This window comes from Telopea speciosissima, chromosome 10 (genome assembly GCF_018873765.1).
Source record: "Telopea speciosissima isolate NSW1024214 ecotype Mountain lineage chromosome 10, Tspe_v1, whole genome shotgun sequence".
Lineage (NCBI taxonomy): Eukaryota > Viridiplantae > Streptophyta > Magnoliopsida > Proteales > Proteaceae > Telopea > Telopea speciosissima.
In genome coordinates this window covers 35066309-35086088 of record NC_057925.1, presented here as the reverse complement: position 1 = coordinate 35086088, position 19780 = coordinate 35066309, and the positions used below count along the sequence as shown (strand labels likewise).

At 46.6% G+C, this 19780-nt stretch overlaps 1 protein-coding gene across 1 annotated transcript in view; it reads right to left on the bottom strand.

Annotated features, from left to right (window-relative positions):
- Positions 1 to 19780, bottom strand: part of LOC122644160 (protein ZINC INDUCED FACILITATOR-LIKE 1-like) — a 114097-nt gene that overhangs the window by 91275 nt on the left and 3042 nt on the right. The window contains exon 2 of the mRNA XM_043837776.1: positions 7053 to 7093. Coding sequence (XP_043693711.1) covers positions 7053 to 7093 — 41 coding nt within the window. The remainder of the gene's footprint in view (positions 1 to 7052; positions 7094 to 19780) is intronic.

The following is a 19780-nucleotide window of genomic DNA, read 5'->3' as shown; positions in this document are numbered from 1 at the left end:
GTCTCCTCATAACAACAAAAGAGGGATGACCCAAACGTTGATGCCAAAGCATAACAGACTCTAAAGTACTACGGTCATTCCGACCACAAACATAAGCTGCAGCAATAGATTGAGCAGGTAACCGTGGCTCAAGAAGATAGAGTCCTCCTTTCTTAGTCCCACTGCCAATAACCCTCTTTGTCTCCAAATCCTGAAAGACACAATAAGAAGGAAAGAAAGTGACACAACAATGTAAGGATTTGGTTAGGTGACCCACTGATAATAGGCTAGTAGCAAAGTCGGGAACATGAAGGACAGACTCAAGGGAAATAGAAGGAGTAACTCGCACATTACCCTTACCAGAGACAGAGGAAAGGGAACCATCAGCAATTCTTACCTTGTCCCAGCCAGAGCAAATGGAGTAGGAATCATAGTACTGGGACATACCAGTCATGTAATCAGAGGCTCCAGAGTCAATAATCCAAGTGGGTGCAGTAGGAGGAGCAGATGAAACCTGCAGAGCTGAGGCAGAAGTAATAGACCCTCCAAAGGTAGAACCAGTAGCTGAGCCTCCAAGGTGAGACAACAACCGACGGAGGGCTGCAATATCATCCTGTGAGAGGGAATCAGAAGCCGGCTGCGGTCCAGGTAGCTCAGACTCAGATGTCACAAAGTGAGCCCTAGCTCCCCCTCGCTTGCCTCCACGGGCACTAAATGAACCACCACGTATACCAGGGGGCTGTCCATGAAGAACCCAACACAGGTCCTTGGTGTGTCCAAGCTTGCCACAATGATCACATTTGTATCTCTCACGGTGATCGCCATGAGGTGGCCCTTAGCCTTTCCCCCCACTTTTCCAGTCTCTGTGCGAACTAGAAACAAGAGCAGACCTCTTTGTTGATGGTGCAATATCCATAGTGGTCCTCCTGGTTTCCTCACTTTGCAAATAACTACACACGTCATCCAGAGATGGAAAGGGAGATCTTCCTAAGATTTGCAGGCGAAGAGGCTCATATTCAGGGTTAAGACCAGCAAGCAAAATAAGGATCCTTTCCTTTTCTTGGCTCCTGTAGACCTTTGCCTGATCATCAGAATTGGACAACTGGAGATTGTTATAGTGATCATATTCCTCCCACAAGCTAATAACAGAGTTGTAGTACTCAGATATACTCCTATCACCCTGTTTCATATGAATGATCTTTTGGAGGATTTGATACACTTTCGTTGAATCTCCAACTCTATCAAAAACTCTGGATACACTATCCCAAATATCTTTCACAGTCTCCTTACTCATAAACCTCCGACCTATCTTAGGTTTTATGGAGAATATCAGCCAAGTCATAACAGTGGAGTTCTCAGTCTCCCACTTGAGATAGCCTGTATCGGTTATAGCAGGAGCTGTGATAGACCCAATAATGTACCCCAACTTTCCCCTACTGCGTAGGGACAACTTCACAGAACGGGACCAATCCAAATAGTTGGTATTGTCCAACTTCACAACCGAGATCTGAGTATTGGGGTTATCAAAGGAAGCCATGGTTGGGAAACCACTACTTGGGCTGCCGGCTGTAATTGGTCCACTGACCTCATAATCTTGTCCAGACACATTGGGCATAATAGGCAAACACTTCAAGAATCAATATAAGTTGTTTGCACAAGGGGGGAGTATACTCAACCCAAACAAGGAGGCAAACCAATACATAAATGGTACTCAATCAACCAAACCACTAGGCTGAGACCAAGCCTAAAAAACAGCAAGCATATAGAGAGCAAAAAAAAATTGCATAACTCAAACCAAATTCTTCTAGCAGCCAAGAACCTTTAACACCCAATAAGTGTATCAAGATGCAATGCATTCCATTCTCAATCACATTCAGTCATCCAATACAGCAAGCTTCAAAGAAGGCAAAAAAAAAAACAGGGCAGCCGATACCTGTATAGCAGCAAGGAAAAATCAGTAGCAGTCATCTTATCCTCCACCTTCAAGAGCAAGCTCTTAGGGCTTCAAGAAGGCACTCCCATACGACATAAATGGGACAAGTTCCAAGGCCAGCCAAGCTGCCAAAGGCAGAATCGAATCTGAGACAGTCCAAGGCTGGTAGAAAAAATAAAGTTTGTTTCCAAGATTTCAAAACATCTGGAAGCTAAGTAGCATTCCTTTCAAGAACAAGAGATTAGGGGTCTGAAACAACACCCCTAGGCAATGCAAATCCAATAGGTCTCATGCCAAGAGATGGAGAAGAGAAGGAGAACCAAGAAAAATCTTCACAGGCTGGCGGTAACTTGGCAGTCATCTTCCATAGCTTTAAATCACCCTTAGCAGCTCCTAAACTCTCTCCATATGGACTTAACTTAGAGAATACCACTCCCAAGACTGTAAGGAGTATAGTATCTCACATATACAGCCTCTAATGGAACCCCCTTTACATTTATAGGGTTCCAAAGAGAGGAGAAGACAACCACTAAGCTCAGCCAACTTCAAACCAGAGATGTTGACTCTGATACCAAGTTGAAACTTAAACGTAGGTCGAATCTGGTAAGAGAAGAGGTTTACAGTAAGAAGAAGAGGGAGAGAAGAGGAAAGAAGAAGAAGAAGAAGAGAAGAGAATGGGAGAATCGATTATGTGTGTTGAGTGATTCTCAACACACATATTAGCTTCATTAATTAACTCTTCCAAATTACACAAGCCTCCCTAGGGAGGTAAAGGGAAATAAGACAAGAAAGTAAGTAAAAATACAACTTAGTCATGTCTTATAACTAGACAATGACAAAACTACCCCTATACAAGATATTCTAACAACTCTAACACATTCATCATACAGTGTTCACCCATAATTTCCAGCAATCATCACAGTATGATTTTGAGTTTTCAAGATTCATGAATTAAATATGAAGCACAACATTATTAAAGTAATTATTTAATTCAACATATTAATTGTGTTACCTCTACATACACGATGACATTCCACTCACCTTGGTCTGGTCCTAAAGGTTCTGCTACTGGTTCAGTTCCGGCTGGAGTTTGGCAGTGCACCTCGAGCACGGTATCAAACCCTAAAGTGATAAATCAGAAATGTGTTATTCAATTTGTCAAACTGTTTCGGAGGTCCTAGTACTGATCTAGGCTCACTGGTCTGACTCGGTGCTTAGTCTGGCATCACTTGGAATTCTCCGGGTCTTGCACTGGGCCATAGGGTCCATGTCCCAGTGCATCATCCGAAGATGTGGATTAGTGTCAAGTTTGGTATTTTACCAATGTATCAGATTGTACATGGCCCCTACAGTCTCACAAATCAGTTCCTAGGTCAGCAGTGTAGCTACACCAACACTGGCAAGGTTGCCAAGTCCTGTGGGACCTACTTGGGTACCTAAGGTGTAATTAATCGTGGACAGATGTGAGGAGGGGTATTTTGGTCATTAACCACCTCCTTACACCGTTCATGGCCCACTAGTGGGGGCCCACAGAGTCTGGCCAGCATTATAGCCCATTTCTATTCTTTGGGCAATAGGTGCATAACCCAGAGCCTGTTTGAAGCGTGATTGGGCTCCAAAACTGGATTTTTGCACCATAGGCAGTGCCTAGGTCGATCCACTATGCATGTAGGGTTATTGTGGACCCCATGAGGAGTGGTTTTCAATGGTCCACATGGATCATGACCTGGGCCCACCATTTGGCAGCCAGGAGCTGTCCAGTCAACACAGAGAACAGTTATCCAGCTGTGTCTCAGCTCAAGGCCATGTTTTGGGCTACATGCAAGGACAGATTTACGTGTAAAAACATAGCAGTAGGCTGTCCCTACTAAGATCCAGGCAAGGACTAGCTTGCATGTACAGATCCAAGCCTAGACTGCCTGTTCAGGGTGCAATAAGGCAGTGCAGTCTGGCACAGAGACTGATCTCAGTCTCAGGTAAGAAACAGCACATCAAATATATGAAAAACACTCAGATCTTCCATGCAATAGGTTTGCATGTCAGATCTAAGGCAGTACAAGGCAGCCCCCAGGTGTTCTAGGCTGTCCTTGACCAGATTCACTTCCAAAAAAGGCAGAGATCCCAAGGAGAGAATAGTAAACAGTTGCAGCAGCATATTGAGGCATGGATTTTACCTGAGAATCGCCTGAGTATGCTGCAGGTATCAAGGCTGGATGGCCTGCCCAGGTCCTCCTTCCTACTTCCTCTTCTTCTCCTTCCTTTCTTCTTCCTTTTCCTCTCTTTTTCTCTTCTCTCCCCCTCCACGGTTTCAATAGTGTGAGGTTTATAATGTTGGGCTGGGTCTGTCTATTTATAGACCAGCCCAACCTAAGGCCTGTTTGGCAGCCTGGCCCCACCCCAAGAATGCATTCTTATAACTAATTCTGGGCCATTTTGGCTACTCTGGTGGGGTCCATAGGGGTCCAAGGGTAGGTCATGGTTCCTAGACTCCCACCTACCTCTGGAGGGTGTCCATGGCCTGTATGGGTGGTCCCCACATCCCTGCAATTTAAAATAATCCTTTTTACCATTTTGGGCAATTCACTGGCTGATAGGTGCATCGCTCAGTGTATCACCCAGAGAATACAGCAAAGCTGTAAACTCACTGTGCTTGCACAGGGGCTTGGCCCAGGGCTTAGGCCTTGTGCCTACATCTTACCCAGGGTCCAATACACATCTTTCCAGGTGTGGGCCCCACATATATGGAGAGGAGAGAGAATACCTGGAATCCAAGTTGTACATTATGTAGTGTGCAGTATAGTAGCATGGGGCTGCAATCCACCTCCAGGCAAGTATGTAGGAGGTCATTCGCAATAGATCAGCTATTGGTGTGATGCTCAACAGAGTGCTTGGAGAGTTGGCCTGGGTTTCCTGTCCTTCACTCAAATTCCCAGCTAGTCAGGGGCTGGTTTGACAAAAGACACTAAAAAGGAAAGGTCTAACCCTATCCTTAACTAATAAGGCAACCTAAATTGACTAAGACAGTGAAATAATAAAGAAAAAAAACTCAAAATAGGAGTCTAACTAAACTAAGGAAGTAAATCCCGTTTTCCTATTTTCTACCCATATTTTAGGCCCATTAAATTGGCCAATTACAAAATAAACTCATGGGATAAAAAGCACAACACCTACATAACCTAACCCAAAGCTTATTTTCAATAAAATAAACCCTCTAAGTGATATATTTACATCAAAAATTTTCCAACACCCAAACCTTTTACTAGTAGTTCCTATACTGCTGGTCCTTCACGTTCTACAACTCCTCCACAAGTTGACAACAAGGGTAAGGCACTTATGGTTAGCACTGACAAGGAAATCCTTGGCCTGTGTGAAAATCTTTGACCAAGGGTGGTCAAGGTGCTCAATCCAAGGATAGTAGTTGAGTTGTGTAAGGGTTTAATTCCTGCCTGGGAAAAGAATCGGATAGTGGAGATATCCTTGGTCCGTGATCAAGGTAGTGGACCGGTCCAAACCTCCCTCCCTCCCTCCGTGGTATTCTCTGTGTTTGTTTCTTATTTATTCTCTATCATATGCCATTGTGTGATGTTAGAATTAGTTGTCGGTTTATGTTTTGTTTGTTATGTTCTGTTTATATGAGTTATAAGTTTATAACCCAATTCAGCCCCCCTCTTGGGTTGCATTCGATCCTACAATTACCAGTTGTATCGACCTGAAAGTTTGGGAGATCACTTCTCTACTCAAAGCAACACAAAACCTGGAGTTCAACCACCATCAAACCTTCCTATTACAAGATATCAACCTCTACTCCACCGTGGTTGTGCAACTGCCACCAGTGTAGATTTCAGTGGTTTTTTATTTGTTTCTGGTTGTCGATTTGGGTTATGATTACTTAGGACTCGGAGATCAGTAGGTTAAGAATCCCTGCCTGAAATTTCATGTGGTTTGGATCACTATTGACAAAGATACCTCACCTAAAACCAGTTTGGGTTCTCTGCTGGTTGTTGAAATCGTGAGCAAGAAGACGATACCCTTCCCCCTTTTTTCTCTTCATGATTCTCTTCTCTTTATTTTATTTCTTTAATTTCCTTTATTGCCCCTCACTACGTCTCTTATTCCCTTATGTCCATATTTTAGAAGTCCTTCCAAGTTTGTCTCTGAACAATAAATACCAATCCCTATCATATCCTCTCCTCTTTACTTACCTAACAACTCCTTGAAAATTCTGGTAGATCACGAGATTGCCACTGCATCTTAGATTTGACTTATCTATTATTCAGGTGGGCCCATAAGCGATCTGAGTCAGGTGTTGGAACCCCAGATCCGCTTCAGTGATCCAATCAAGAAGGAGTCGTTTTACCTTTACATATAATGCTGAGGTTTTGAAGGCTTTTCTCAGGTCAAAATTTGAAGGCTAATCCAATGAAGCTGCACAACTAGCTCTGTCGGAAGGGAACCACCAACTGATTCTAATCATGGCTTGAAGATCCTATAAAGTTTAAAGGTTTTAACTCTGTCACTAAGGAGCTGCTAATTATATTTCTGGCCATTGGAAGTTGTTATCTGAAAATCAAATGAAGAATCTAACTTATAACATGGATACTTTTTACGGTGACTACAGTCAACAGTTAGTTCATGTCAGTGATCAAGCCAATTCATTGACGGGGACGCTGTGCATTGGAACCCTTTACACTAGCAAGTTGTTGTTATCAATCATTGCTTTTTACTTAGGATAAGAGAAGGAAAAGTTTTCCACAACTTATTTCCCTAATCATCAGTCCTATGAAAACAGCTCAAACTTCTACCAGCAAATAAAGTTATCAAAGTGTTGTAGTCAGTGAATGTATAAACTCCAACCAACACACATCAAGCATGGAATTTCTGCTAATATGTAGTAGTTTTGGTTGTCACAGTAAAAATTTAAGGTTTCCAATGTGGATTGAGTAAGTGATGAATAAACAAATCTCTTCTTTTTATATGTTTTATTTCCCTTGTTAACCAATAACAAAACAAACTCTTATTTTGTATGTTTTATTTTCTCAGTAAACCAATAAAGTGATATATATATATGAAAGGGAAAGAACATATGGTTAGGAGCTAACAAAAGTAATATAAATATAAAGTGATTACGAGATATGCGTACCATGAAGTACAAGAATGGAAAGAGAGATGCAATTGGCAAAGCTGAAAAATGGAAGCCACACAGAGAGAAAAAGGGTTATTAGGGTATGATTGTATGAGTGAAAAGTTATATGGCTAACAAATGAATTCAATTGCCCATACAATTAGTGTTAAACCACATATTAGTTAGTAATTAAGTGACATAGCATAATCCAAAAGATATACAAACAAAAAATTATTTCATGATCATGTCAAGCAAGTAACTCTATAACAACTTCATAAAGTGTTTGTCCTGAAGAAAGAATACAACTAATACTAGAAAGGAGAGGAGAGATTGGGTGAAAATAGTATGCAATGGGGGAAGTAAACCATATAGCCAAATCCTAGTAAGAAATATGTCCCCTTGAGAAGGCAATTATTGTAACTTTGTACATGTTATTGTATGTGTTGCACATTTGTTTTTGCACTAATTGTTTACATGCACTTCTGATGCTTTTTTTTTTTTTCTTGGGATGAAAAATAACAACATTTTATTGATAGAACAGTTTCTCATAGAAGTACATCGGAAACAAATATATAGAAATACAACAATATGAAAGATTACAAATGCCCCATTACTAACATGTCAAACACAGTGTGCTTATTTTCCATTCTATTTCTCATACTACTCTCACAATATGTACTCTAAAACTCCCCCTCAAACTGGAGAATAAATATCATGCATGCCCAGCTTGTTCAAGAGGGTATGAAACTGCAGAGAGTTGATTCTGTTGGTGAACACATTAGCTAGCTGATTCCCTGTCTTCAAAAAGGGAGAGCAGATGTAACCGAACTCATTTTTTTCCTTGATGAAGTGTCAATCAACTTCAATATGTTTTGTACGATTGTGTTGCACAGGATAAAGAGCTATGCTCATGGCCAATAGAAGCCAATAACCAGGATCCGAACTGAAGAGGTAGTTCAGCTAGGTCAAAATAGGTGATTTTGGCCAAATTAGAGTTATAAATTGATGGTAGGGTTTAGGTTGATTGATGGAGGGGAGTCTTCCAATGAAGGTCTTGTTAAGTTTTAATGGTGGGAGTGTGCTGAATTGAATTGGCATCAAGTTAGGGTTAGGGTTTTGGGTTTTGAAAAGAGGGAAGTGAGAGAATCTAGGGTTTAGGGTGGTCTGTTAGGGCTACAACCAGAATCAAGTTTCCAATGAGAGTGAGGAATATTCGATCCAAGTTTGAACTGGTTCTGATCGTCTGATGTAAAGTTATGGTGGAATCATAGAATTAAAAGATTCAAGAATGAAATATAGAAACTTAGGGTTTCAGACAAACCATTCACCAATTGAATATCTGTTAACACCCAGTTTTCGCTCTACCTTGTCACGGTCAAGAAGGGCTCCTCGGTCACAAGGCAGCTCGGCCAAGCGGGGTGACCGATGGTATCTTGGCACCTTTGGTCAGAAGTTGTTTCATCGGCCAAGGTGGAGGGGCGGTTACCACTACAGGCAGTTTCTTTGCAGTTTGAACTGAGAAGAAGTGGCTGCTTGAACGTGGCATAATCATGGCCGATAATCAAGGGAACCATCTCCGGCGGTTATACCTACTATATAAATAAGCAGGGGGAGCAGAGAGACGGCATCAATCAAACACATAACCAACCTGCAATTTTTACTTATCTTTACTTTTCTTGCATTGTCTTTCTTTTCTTTCATGACGGTGTGAACTTAAGGTTTTCTTGTTTCGCTTTATGCACCCTTTTGATTTGCACTGTAGATCGATCAAGTCAAGTAATCTAAGTGCAATTCTATCCCATTGTTTGGGTCATTTGTCTGTTTGCTGTCCTTGAGAAGTCCTCGGATTACCGGGGCGCGAGTAGAACCCTAGACAGCCACAACCGGTCAGAGTATCGTATTTCATTCCGACCAAACCTCACTGGTTGAAGAATTTTTAGCATAACATTTTTGGCATATCCGATGGGACACTCGATAGCGATGGTGTCTAAACCAGAGCAAGTCAACGTAACAAGGATAGCAATACAGATGAGTCTGACCACGGAAATGCTGATCAGTTGGTCGCGCAAGGTGAACAGCAGTTGGATGCTGTTGTGCCTCCTTATGTGGCTGCATTGTTGCAAGGGCAGGCTCGCACGGCTGCTGAAACACTTCCTGCAATCAGGGATAGAGGACATGAAGGCTATCGTGACTTCCATGGCCCAGGCTTATAAAGGCACCCAGGCCCATTTCGAAGAGTTAGTTACGATGTTCATGGCCCAGCAGCGGCCACCTCAGGTTGCCCAACTTCGGATTGGTCAGGCTCCAGCCATTCAAGTCGGCAGCATGGTGGGAACAGGAGATGGCGTGCCGGCGGCTCAGGGAACTTATCCCGGAGCTCTCAGTCAGGCAAGAAGTTCGTCCAGCCAGCCGGCACAGCCGGGTGGCGCAACGGCAAAGGCCTCGTTCCCCTAGAATGGAGCCACTGCTCCGGCAGTGTAGATTGGGAACCCAGCCGTGCCGGTCACCACGGCTGGCCAAACAGCAGGATTCCAGGCTAGAGGTGGAAAGCGTGCTGGTCGTGCGAGTACAAGTTTCTATCAGAGACCGGCGGTGCCTAGGATGAACCTGCCATAGCCAGAATGGCCGTATGCTGGTCATTTTCCTCCACCTTCCAACGAGGGGCAGGCAGAGGTCCGGCCGAGACAGCCAGTGGTTGCGGAGCAAGCCAATCAGGTACTCGTTAACCAGGAGGATCAAACCTGACTGATCCAGGAACAGATTAACCCCTTATTTTGGCCTATCACACGGCCAATCTATAGAAAGCCTTATCTAGAGTATTATGACCAGTTGGACTCTAGGTACACTCAGAAAATTCCACAGTTTGCTAAGTTCTCGGGGGAGGACAATACGTCTACCGCCGAGCACATAGCAAGGTTTGTAGCCCAGTGTGGAAGTTTGGGGGCTAATGAAGTCATGAAGCTTAGGCTGTTTCCAAATTTCCTGACCGGTTCAACGTTTACTTGGTACATTAACTTGTCAGCCGACTCGATTCAAACTTGGCACGAGATGGAGGATCAATTCCATGCTCAGTTCTACTGGATTGACCCCCTCGTCTCCATAGCGGATTTGGCACGCATTTGCCAGTTTCCCGATGAGTCAGCCGCGAAGTTTGTTAATAGGTTCAAGTTGGCATGATTCAAGTGCCTGACTATTTTGCAAGAGCCAGAGTACGCTAAGATGGCCCTAAGCGGTCTCTCTTTCGAGTTACGAAAGCCTTTTACCAGTCAGGAGTTCCCAGACCTCGATCAGCTCGTGGCCCAAGGCACCAGCTATGAGTTGCTCCTCAAGGAGGAGGAAGACCGAAAGGCTTCGTCCTCAGGAACTTATTATAAGCAACCAGCCTTGGCAATCATAAGGGCTACGACCCCTAGTCCAAGTCCAGTGAATTTCTCAGGCTTCGAGGTCGATGAGGAATCCGAAGTTAGCATTGCCGAGATAGTCTTAGGAAAGCCCTGTGTGTGCAAGGCTCTGTCTCCCATGGCCGAGTGTACCGGGGCAAGCCCAACACCAAAATCGACCCCGGCCAAGAATCTGGATAGCAGGGCTCGGTACTCTTACGATATATCCAAGGCCGAGTCAATTTTCGACCACCTTTTGAAGGACAAACAGATGAAGTTGTCGGAGGGACATCAAATACCCTTGGCCGAGGAGATTAAGGGGAAAAGGTATTGCAAATGGCACAATTCTTTTACTCATAATACTAATGGTTGTATTGTCTTGCACATGGCATTACAGAAAGTTATTAATGATGGGCGCCTGAAGTTCCCTGACAAGGGGAAAGGAATTATGTTGGTTGACGAGAATCCGTTTCAGTCGGTCAACATGGTAGATGCTGACCTGTCAAAGCTGTGCCTACTCAAGAGGAAAGAGCCATTAGTCACGTTGAAGCATCTCCAACACTTATCTGAGGAAAAGAAGAGGGGAGTTGATCCAAAGGCCATTGAGCCATTACCAGATCGGTGCTTCCAATGAAGGGTTTGTGGCATTTCAAGAAACTGTACGAGAACAAGCCTCAAGCAAAGTCGAGTGCCCCTCTGGTGGATGATTAGCCAAGGGGCAGAGAGGCGAAGCTCGCACGGCCTGCAGTCGCCAGCAGAGAAGGTGGGCTGAGGCACCCTGCCACTGCGTACGACTGTGGACGGTCAAGGGATTCCCCGCGGCAATCGGAACCTAGGACAAGAAGACGAATCGTGGAAGAGGATCAACACCGTCAGCTGACCGGCAGACCGAGGGAAGGTCACGGCGGAAGCCATCAGCCAAGGATCTACTGGCAAGGCCGTCAGCATTGGCGCTGACGCATCTGCAGTCAGCCGTCACCATACTGGAGCAGGAAGCGCGAGAAGGGCCACCAAGAGGTTACTCCGCACCTTATCCACCCAGGATGGTGATTCCCCAATCGAGGGCCGAGAGGGATTATCAGTGGAATGTAGCGAGACATCCAAAGTTCCCTTTCGACCAAGGGAGGAGGATGACCAGAACTCAGAAACGCAGGCTGCAGAGGCAGCAAGCTGCGGTACGTCACCAGCTCAGGGGCATCCTGACCGAGCAGATACTCTCCCGACCAGAGAGGAGCAAAGGCGACAGGTACGTAGGCTTCCAAGGGAGAAGGATGACAGTGGGGACACCTCACTTCCACAGGTCAGCTGGAGGCTGGCAGAGGAAGCAGCCAATAGAAGGTCAAGCCCCTTTCAAAGGGGATGGAGAAGGTATTGATTGAGACAAAACCTGCGGCCACAAGTAAAGAACCTGAAGCAAGCTTTGAGGTGGATCAGCAGCTGACCTCAGGGTACCTTGCCTCGGCAGGAGAAGAAAAGGGGATGACCAAATCTGAGCCGTCCTCCCCCGAGAGAGGAACTTTCAACTATTCAGAGCAAGAGTATACTGATGATTTTGAGCTTCAGTGGTTTATTCAAACCATGATGGTCGGCATAGTTCTGGTACCGGTAAAGACACCAGTTCTATTCAAGGCCCCGGCCAACATGGTCTACGTGCTACCCCAGGTGTACCAGTCAAACTGTGAGTTTGTGGACATTGTTGACGAGGAGTTCGAGGAGGAAGATGGCGGTCCTATAATCATAGGTGTCGACCCCAAAAGCGTAGCTGAGATTCCTGTCCCTTATAGCTTATTGTCGATCGATGTGACCGATGCAGGGGCAGCGGCCAAAGAGCAGCAGTCTACCAATTGAGTGTGAGCTTCGAGAAGCCTAGCAAAGAGATGACACAACATGTAAAGCCTTTGTACATCAACGTCCAGATGAATAGGAAGTCTGTGTCGCGAGTTCTGGTCGACAACAGAGCTGCAGTTAACATTCTACCCTCAAGGATGATGAAGCATTTGGGCTATGACGAGGCCGAGCTCTTGTCAGTAGACGTCTCGATCACTAATTTCCTTGGTGGGGCCACTAAACCTAAGGGGATACTCCTAATCGATCTCAGAATTGGGGGCAAGGAGTCCTTAACCGCCTTCTTTGTTATGAACACCGATGCCAATTATAATGCTTTGCTGGGGCGAGATTGGATCCATGCCAACAGTTGTATCCCTTCATCCCTCCATCAGTTGCTGGTTTTCTAGAATGACAAGGGGAAGATCGAGTGGGGAAGCGCTGACAGCAGGCCTTTTCTAGTCAACGCGAATCACGTAGAGGCTAGGCTCTACGGCGGGGAAATCACCCCTATTACGTTCGTTGGGCAAGACAAGGATGGGAGACCAACAGCAATGGCCATGGCCTCCACAGTAGCCGAAGACGCCGAGCAATTGAGCTATGCCTTTCTGGGTTCCTTAGGCCGTCAGATGTTGACGGGCCTACGCTAAGTAAAGTTGGGTTTGATGGATAGAAGGCCCGAGAAGGAAGGCGTAGCAATAGATATAATAAGGAGGCTAAGTCTTTACAGCCTGGAGCAACGTCTAGAGCCGGCTCAGGCCCATATAGCTGAGTGCTTGACCCATAGTGACAACTCAGGCCGAGGATTGGAGCTAAAGCATCTCCGGCCGGCACCCCCAAGATAGAAGAGACACTGGCCGAAGTTCAGAATCCGCTCGAGGAGATCGATCTAGGCTCCGGGGACGTCAAGAGGCCAACATTTATTAGTGGCCTGCTCTCCCCGGACTTCCGGTCGTCTATTGTAAATTTGTTAATGGAATATAAAGATTGCTTTGCTTGGGACTATACCAAATTGCCTAGTTTAAACCGGAGACTTGTTGAGCACCGTTTGCCTATCTTGGAAGGATGCAAACCGGTCAAACAACTCCCTAGGCGTATGTCGCCTAAGGTTGTAGTGAAGATAAAGGACGAGATTGAGAGGCTTCTTAAAGCAAGGTTTATTCGGCCAATTCGCTATGTCCAATGGCTGGCGAACGTCGTTCCCGTCCTTAAGAAGAACGGAAAGTTAAGAGTCTGTATAGACTTCCGAGACCTAAATGCTGTGACCCCCAAGGACGAGTACCCAATGCCGATGGCTGACATGCTGGTCGACTCGACCGCGAAGCATTAGATCATGTTATTCATAGATGGGCATTCGGGGTATAATCAAATATTCATCGCTGAGAAGGACGTGTCCAAAACGGCCTTTAGGTGTCCTGGAGCAATTAGGACATTTGAGTGGGTCGTGATGCCTTTCGGCCTAAAGAATACTAGGGCCACATATCAAAGGGGAATGAACCTCATTTTCCACGACATGATTGGCCATTTCTTAAAGGTGTACATCGACGACGTTGTGGTTAAGTCTATGAGTCAGGAAGAGCACCTTGAGCATCTTCGGAGGTCCTTTGAGCGGATGAGGCGTCACGGCCTCAAGAAGAATCCCCTTAAATGTGCCTTTGGGGTATCAGCAGGAAATTTCCTTGGTTTCCTGGTGCATCAAAAAGGAATTGAGGTTGATAAGAACAAGACTAAGGTAATCATGCAGACGCTGGCCCCTAAGAATAAGGAGCTACAGAAGTTTTTGGGGCAGATTAACTGCCTCAAGAGGTTTATCTCTAACTCCGCTGGCCGAGTAAGGGCTTTTTCTCTATTACTACTGCTTCGGTTAAGCGACGAGTTCCGCTGGGGGGCTGAGCAGCAGCAGGCCTTTGAAGAGCTAAAGCGCTATTTGACCAAACCCCGTGTATTAATGCCACCACGAAAGGGGGTGCCGCTCAAGCTGTATATCTCAGCCTCAGAAGAGTCAATTGGGAGCCTACTCGCTCAAGACAATGAGGCTGGCTTCGAGCAAGCTGTTTACTATTTAAGTCGTACTCTCACCGATGTCGAGAGGAAGTACGTGCCCATCGAGAAGCTTTGCCTGACGTTGTACGTCGCCTGTACAAAACTAAGGTACTATTTACTGCCCACGTCGGTGTTGGTCCTTTGCCAAACAGATATTATTAAGTATATGCTCTCCAGACCGATTATAAGGGGGCGGATAGGGAAATGGATGATGGCTTTAACGGAGTTCTCGCTCCACTACGTACCCTAGAAATCGTTCAAAGGCCAGGCTTTGGCTGACTTCCTTGCAGTACATCCTCCACTCAAGTTAGGGGAGGCAGACATGGGCGAGGGGGTAAACGCCATCGCACAGATACCATGGAGATTATTCTTTGATGGATCCAAGACTCATGCCTCAGTAGGAGCAGGGATAGTATTGGTGTCCCCCACCGGTGTTGAGGCCCACCTTACCTTCCAGCTCTGCTTTCCATGCACGAACAACCAAGCTGAGTATGAGGCCTTGATAATCGGCCTCAGGACCCTTAACGCTTTAGGAGCCCGGAATGTGGAAGTCGTTGGTAATTCCCAGTTGGTCATCAAGCACCTAGCTAAGGAGTACCGTTGTGAGAGCCAGACCTTACTCCCATATTTCTCTCTAGCTCAGGAGTGTTTGGGCCAGTTTGATGACAGCACGGTCAACCATGTCCCACGAGCAGAGAATAATGTGGCGAACGGCATTACCCAAGCCGCTCCAAGTGTTTGTTCTCAAAGGGCGAGGTCGAGAAGGTGTTTATAATCCAGAAGAATACTTTCTCGTCCATCTTGGAGGAAGGAGCGTTTGAGGTGGGGAATTTGGATGAGGTTCAGCCAGATTGGAGGTCCCCGGTCATCCATTACCTTCAGAATCCTAATGCTAAGGTAGACCAAAAGACGAGATACCGCGCATTGAACTATCTCCTGCTCCGAGATGAGTTGTTTAAGCGGGGCCAAGATGATCTTCTACTTAAGTGCATCGGACCGAATGAGTCTATGCTCGTCATAGCCGAAGCACGCGAGGGGATTTGTGGCTCCCATCAGGACGGAATTAAGATGAGATGGTTACTCAAGCGCCAAGGCTATTACTGGCCAACCATTTTCCAGGACTGCATCAAGCATGCGAAAGGGTGCCAAGCTTGTCAGAGGCATGCGCCCATGCAAGGAGTGCCTACAACGCAGCTTCATCCCATCGTCAAGCTATGGCCGTTCAGGGGATGGACCCTTGATCTGATTGGGAAGGTGACTCCCCCATCAGCTCAGGGGCATGTGTTTGTTATCGTGGCAACCGATTACTTTACCAAGTGGGTTGAAGCTGTGCCAATGAAATCGGTCGGCCAGGCTGAAGTGATTAGGTTTGTGAATCGCGAGTTAATACATCGTTTCGGCCTGCATGAGACCCTCACTTGTGACAATGTGTTAGTGTTCTCTGGGGGGAAGTGTCCCAGTTCGCCCAGGAGTATGGCATCATTGTTACCTTTTCGACGCCCTATTATGCACAAGGCAACGGTCAAGCAGAGGCAAGCAATAAAGTTATCAAGGTAAATTTGTCCAAGTTTATCGATGATAACCCAAGATCCTGGGCGGAGATGCAGTCAAAAGTGTTGTGGGCCTTCAAAACTTCAAAGAGGACAGCGACGGGGACAACCCCCTATACGTTGACTTTCAATCAGGATGCCATCTTGCCCATGAGGTGACCGTGAAGTCCCTACAGGTGGCAAGACAGTACGAAATGTCTCCCAGTCAGTACAGAGATTCTATGATGGCTGAGCTCGCTGAGCTCGCTGACCTAGCCGAAGAGCGTCTGTTGGCTCTTGACCGGGTGCGGGCCCAAAAAGCCAAAGTAGCTAAGGCTTACAACAAAACGGTCAGGCCTAAGTCATTCGCTGAATCTGACCTAGTCCTAAAAGCCATGTTGCCAATTGGACACAAAGACCCCAAATTTGGGAAGTGGTCACCCACCTGGGAAGGACCGTTCATGGTGCATCAGGTCCTAAAGGGTGGGGCATATTGCTTGAGAACTGTGGACGGCCAAGTGTAGCTAAGGCCGTTGAATGGCAAATACTTGAAGAGGTACCACCCAACAATGTGGGAGGTTGCAAAATGATTAAAGGCCAAGAGCCGGCCATCCAAAGAAATAAAAGGAAAAAGAAAAAGATTGTTCAGGCCGAGATGTATCGGCCATCCATCACAAAATGACAAGTACCAAGGGCCAGATCATCAAGGATCGGCCAAAATGAGAGAGAGTTTCCTATGGCATCATGCAGATTCTGGTTTACCCTCCAAGTCTCCTCGAACCTGCTCCAGCAACTTCGCAACCCTGTTAATCTCCAATCGCGAAAAGGCTACCTAGCGTGAGAGCTTCTCCTCCGTCGATAAGATGATGCGGAATGCTTCCTTTTCTGCAGTGGCAAAGGAGACCCCAGTAGCCAAAGCAGCTTTGACCCGATCCAGTTTCTCAGAGACAGCCTTCCTACGGCACTCCAAGTTAGCTAACTCGTTCTGAGATCTACTTCCTCTTGCTGATAACCTCGTAGCTTGGTCGAGAGGGTTGTGAGCAAGACTTTCTTTTCAGCCTTCAGTCTTGAATTATCCCTTTCATCTCTCAGTGCCTGGAAAGCCGGGGGCAGACTATGGGCTATCAGGCGAAGGAGTTCTGTGTAGCTAAGGGCTGTCGTGTGCTATTCATAGTTGTAGCTTGGGCTGGCAATGATTGTTTGAACTGCATCCATCATGGGCTCGGCCTTGTGTTGAGTGAGAATTTGTTCCACAGTAAGAAAACTGTGTTCACCCATGGTTCGCCATGCCGCTGCAACCTCAAGGGTACCCGACGGCGTGAGTACAGCCTCTTCGGTGGCAAGGGGGCCAGGAGAGCCTACGGCCAAGAGATCGTCCAAGGAATCCAATAGCAGGGCTACAGAGTTTTCCTCCTTTTCTTTTGGCGATAAAAAGAATCAAAGGTCAAAAATATTCGGGTCACATTGGTTAGTCTGAGACAAGGACGAAGTACGTACCTGCAACACAGGCTTCAAGGGAGCCGTGGCTCCGCCTTCTGTTTCTTCTTCTTGGATGGGAGGCAGTGAAGGTGAATGCTTCTCAGAGGTTGGGGCTGCTTGTGGAAGTGCAATTCTTGTCTTAGCTAGCTTGATAGGGCTTGGTGCAACTACGGCAAGGGAGGTGATGGCTTCAGGTGCAGCGACGGTCGACCCCGATGACTTTGGGACTAGCTTCAGAGGGCTTCTTTCCCCAATATTCTTCACAGGGGAAGTAACACAGAGATCTACCTTGGCTGGAGACACGTGAGAAGTGGCTGGCATTGAGAGCTCTCACGGTGCGAGAGGACTTCTTTCCCCAATGGGCTTCATAGGGAAGACAGAGCTTGAATCTTGCTTGACTGGAGTGGAAAGTAAGACAACCGGCGCAACAGAATCCTTCGGTGCACCAGATTTGAGGGTGGAAGAGGTGAACTTACTCGAGCTTGACCGAGAAAGCCTAGACTAGAAGGCTTTGCCAGTCTCTTCACCCTATTGTTCCTTCACATTTGATTGGTTCGACTGAGGGGCAGGCCTAAGTTGTAATCGGCGGGTCATCACTGTTTTCAAAGGGACATGATCCTCACTGCCGTTGGCGCCTTCACTCTTGGCCTTCTTGATCTTGGCCGTTTCTAGGCGAGTCCGATTGGGGGTATGTTGCTTCTTTCCTTTCGCTTTTTCTTTTCCTTTCTTATCTTCTTTGTCCTTACATGCGGAGTCTACGGTCATTACATCTGCAGTCAAAGACTAATCAGCGGAGGTTTGGAGCAGTCAGGAAAAGAAAGAATCATGTTGCAATTACCAGAGGCATTACCTTCACTGGGCGCCGGTCTTTTCTTTGACGACGGCGGTAACTTTGAGCTCTTGGAACCAAGCTGGCTAGATGTGGAAGATTGTTGTTCCTCCCAAGTATCAGCCTCGTCCTCACTCGACCAAAAGTAGTATTGAGACCACCATGCATCAAAACCTTCACTGGTCGCAGGCAGAGGAGAAAAACAGCACGGCTGGAAGGCTGAGAGGGCTAGACCACTCAAGAGGGTCACATCTACAATTTTGTCATAAACTTTTATGAGGTGCCACTCAGGGCCACCATTCGAGACAGAGAAATAGCAGGGAACTGGAATGGCCTGTGTGAGACCGAACTGACGAGCCAAAAGCTGGGGGTTGTAGGGCTCTGTCCTCTTATATTATTCTTGTTGTGTTTAAGGAACACTCCATAGCAAAGATCTCGACAGGTCAGGTATGAGCCCCAAAGATCCCCATGGGCGGCTGGATCAGCAATCGCTTCACCAAGCCAACCAGGCAGACTGTTGAAAGAATGGAACGGTGTAAAAGAGGCCGAGGGACGGACATCTTTAAGATGAAAGAAGAGATCAAAGCACTCTGAGGGAGAGTGCAACGGCGGTGGCCGGAGTAGTTTGAAACCAACGGCCGAAAACTCGACGGCCAGAGGGGCTGGACTGAATTCTGTGGAGTAGGCACTCAGCCACAGCTGCAAGACCCAGAAGGGGCCTCCGCCATAGGCGAAGCCAGATTCAACCATATCGTTGCAACCCCTGTACAAGGAGGAGAGAACGAAAGCTGCAAGATTTACGGAGTGGCCAGCAACCAAAGCATTGGCAAGGCTGAGGTAGGCTTTAGTGATCTTGTCGGCCCAGGTACAGATAAGGCAGCGACAGATCCAAAACAGAAGAAAAGCGACATACTCTTGTTTGCTTACTGGACCACTTTGTTTCCGGCACTGAGAGAGGTAGGAGGTGTAGCTGGCATTTTTCGTGAGATTCAGGTCCCAGCCAATCCTAGAGCAATCGGAGCTGCCATTAATCTCCTCGCCGATAGACTTTAGGCCCAAAAGCGCCCCTATGTCGAGAAGGGTTGGCCCCATCATCCCAAAGCTAAAGTCGAAGCAGTTAGTTGAGCGTAACCAAAAATGGAGAGCGGCGTGAAGAAAATCGGCATCACAGGGATAATACGCAATGGACATCTGGATGACATTGTAGATGCCAAGCTCCTTCCAAATTGCCTCTTTTGCAATGGACATTCTCTTTACCCTATCATCGCACTCAGGATAGTTGTCGGCCCAGTGACGCTTCACGACAGCAGGTCTATACTTCAAAGTGGTCGGAATGCCTTTACGGAATAAGAGGCACTCAGCTAGGTGAGCAGGGAAGTCTTTAAGGCATTGAGTGGCAGAGGGGTCCTTAAAGATGGGGCCTAGCACGCAGTGACCTGATCGTGGGATAAGCACCCCAAGGTTCACCGCGGGGTGCAAACTGGTGCGTTTGGCCTCAAGCTTCTCGACGGCAGTCCGGGTGTCATCGGCGTCTTCTTTGGCAGCCATGTACCCAGAATTGTAGAAGGACAAGGTTGGAAAGCGATGCAGAGAAGACAAGAGGGGAGATGAGGGGTTATCGTGCAACCAAGCAAGGCTGAGGGTTTAAGAAGGGTTTTTGTC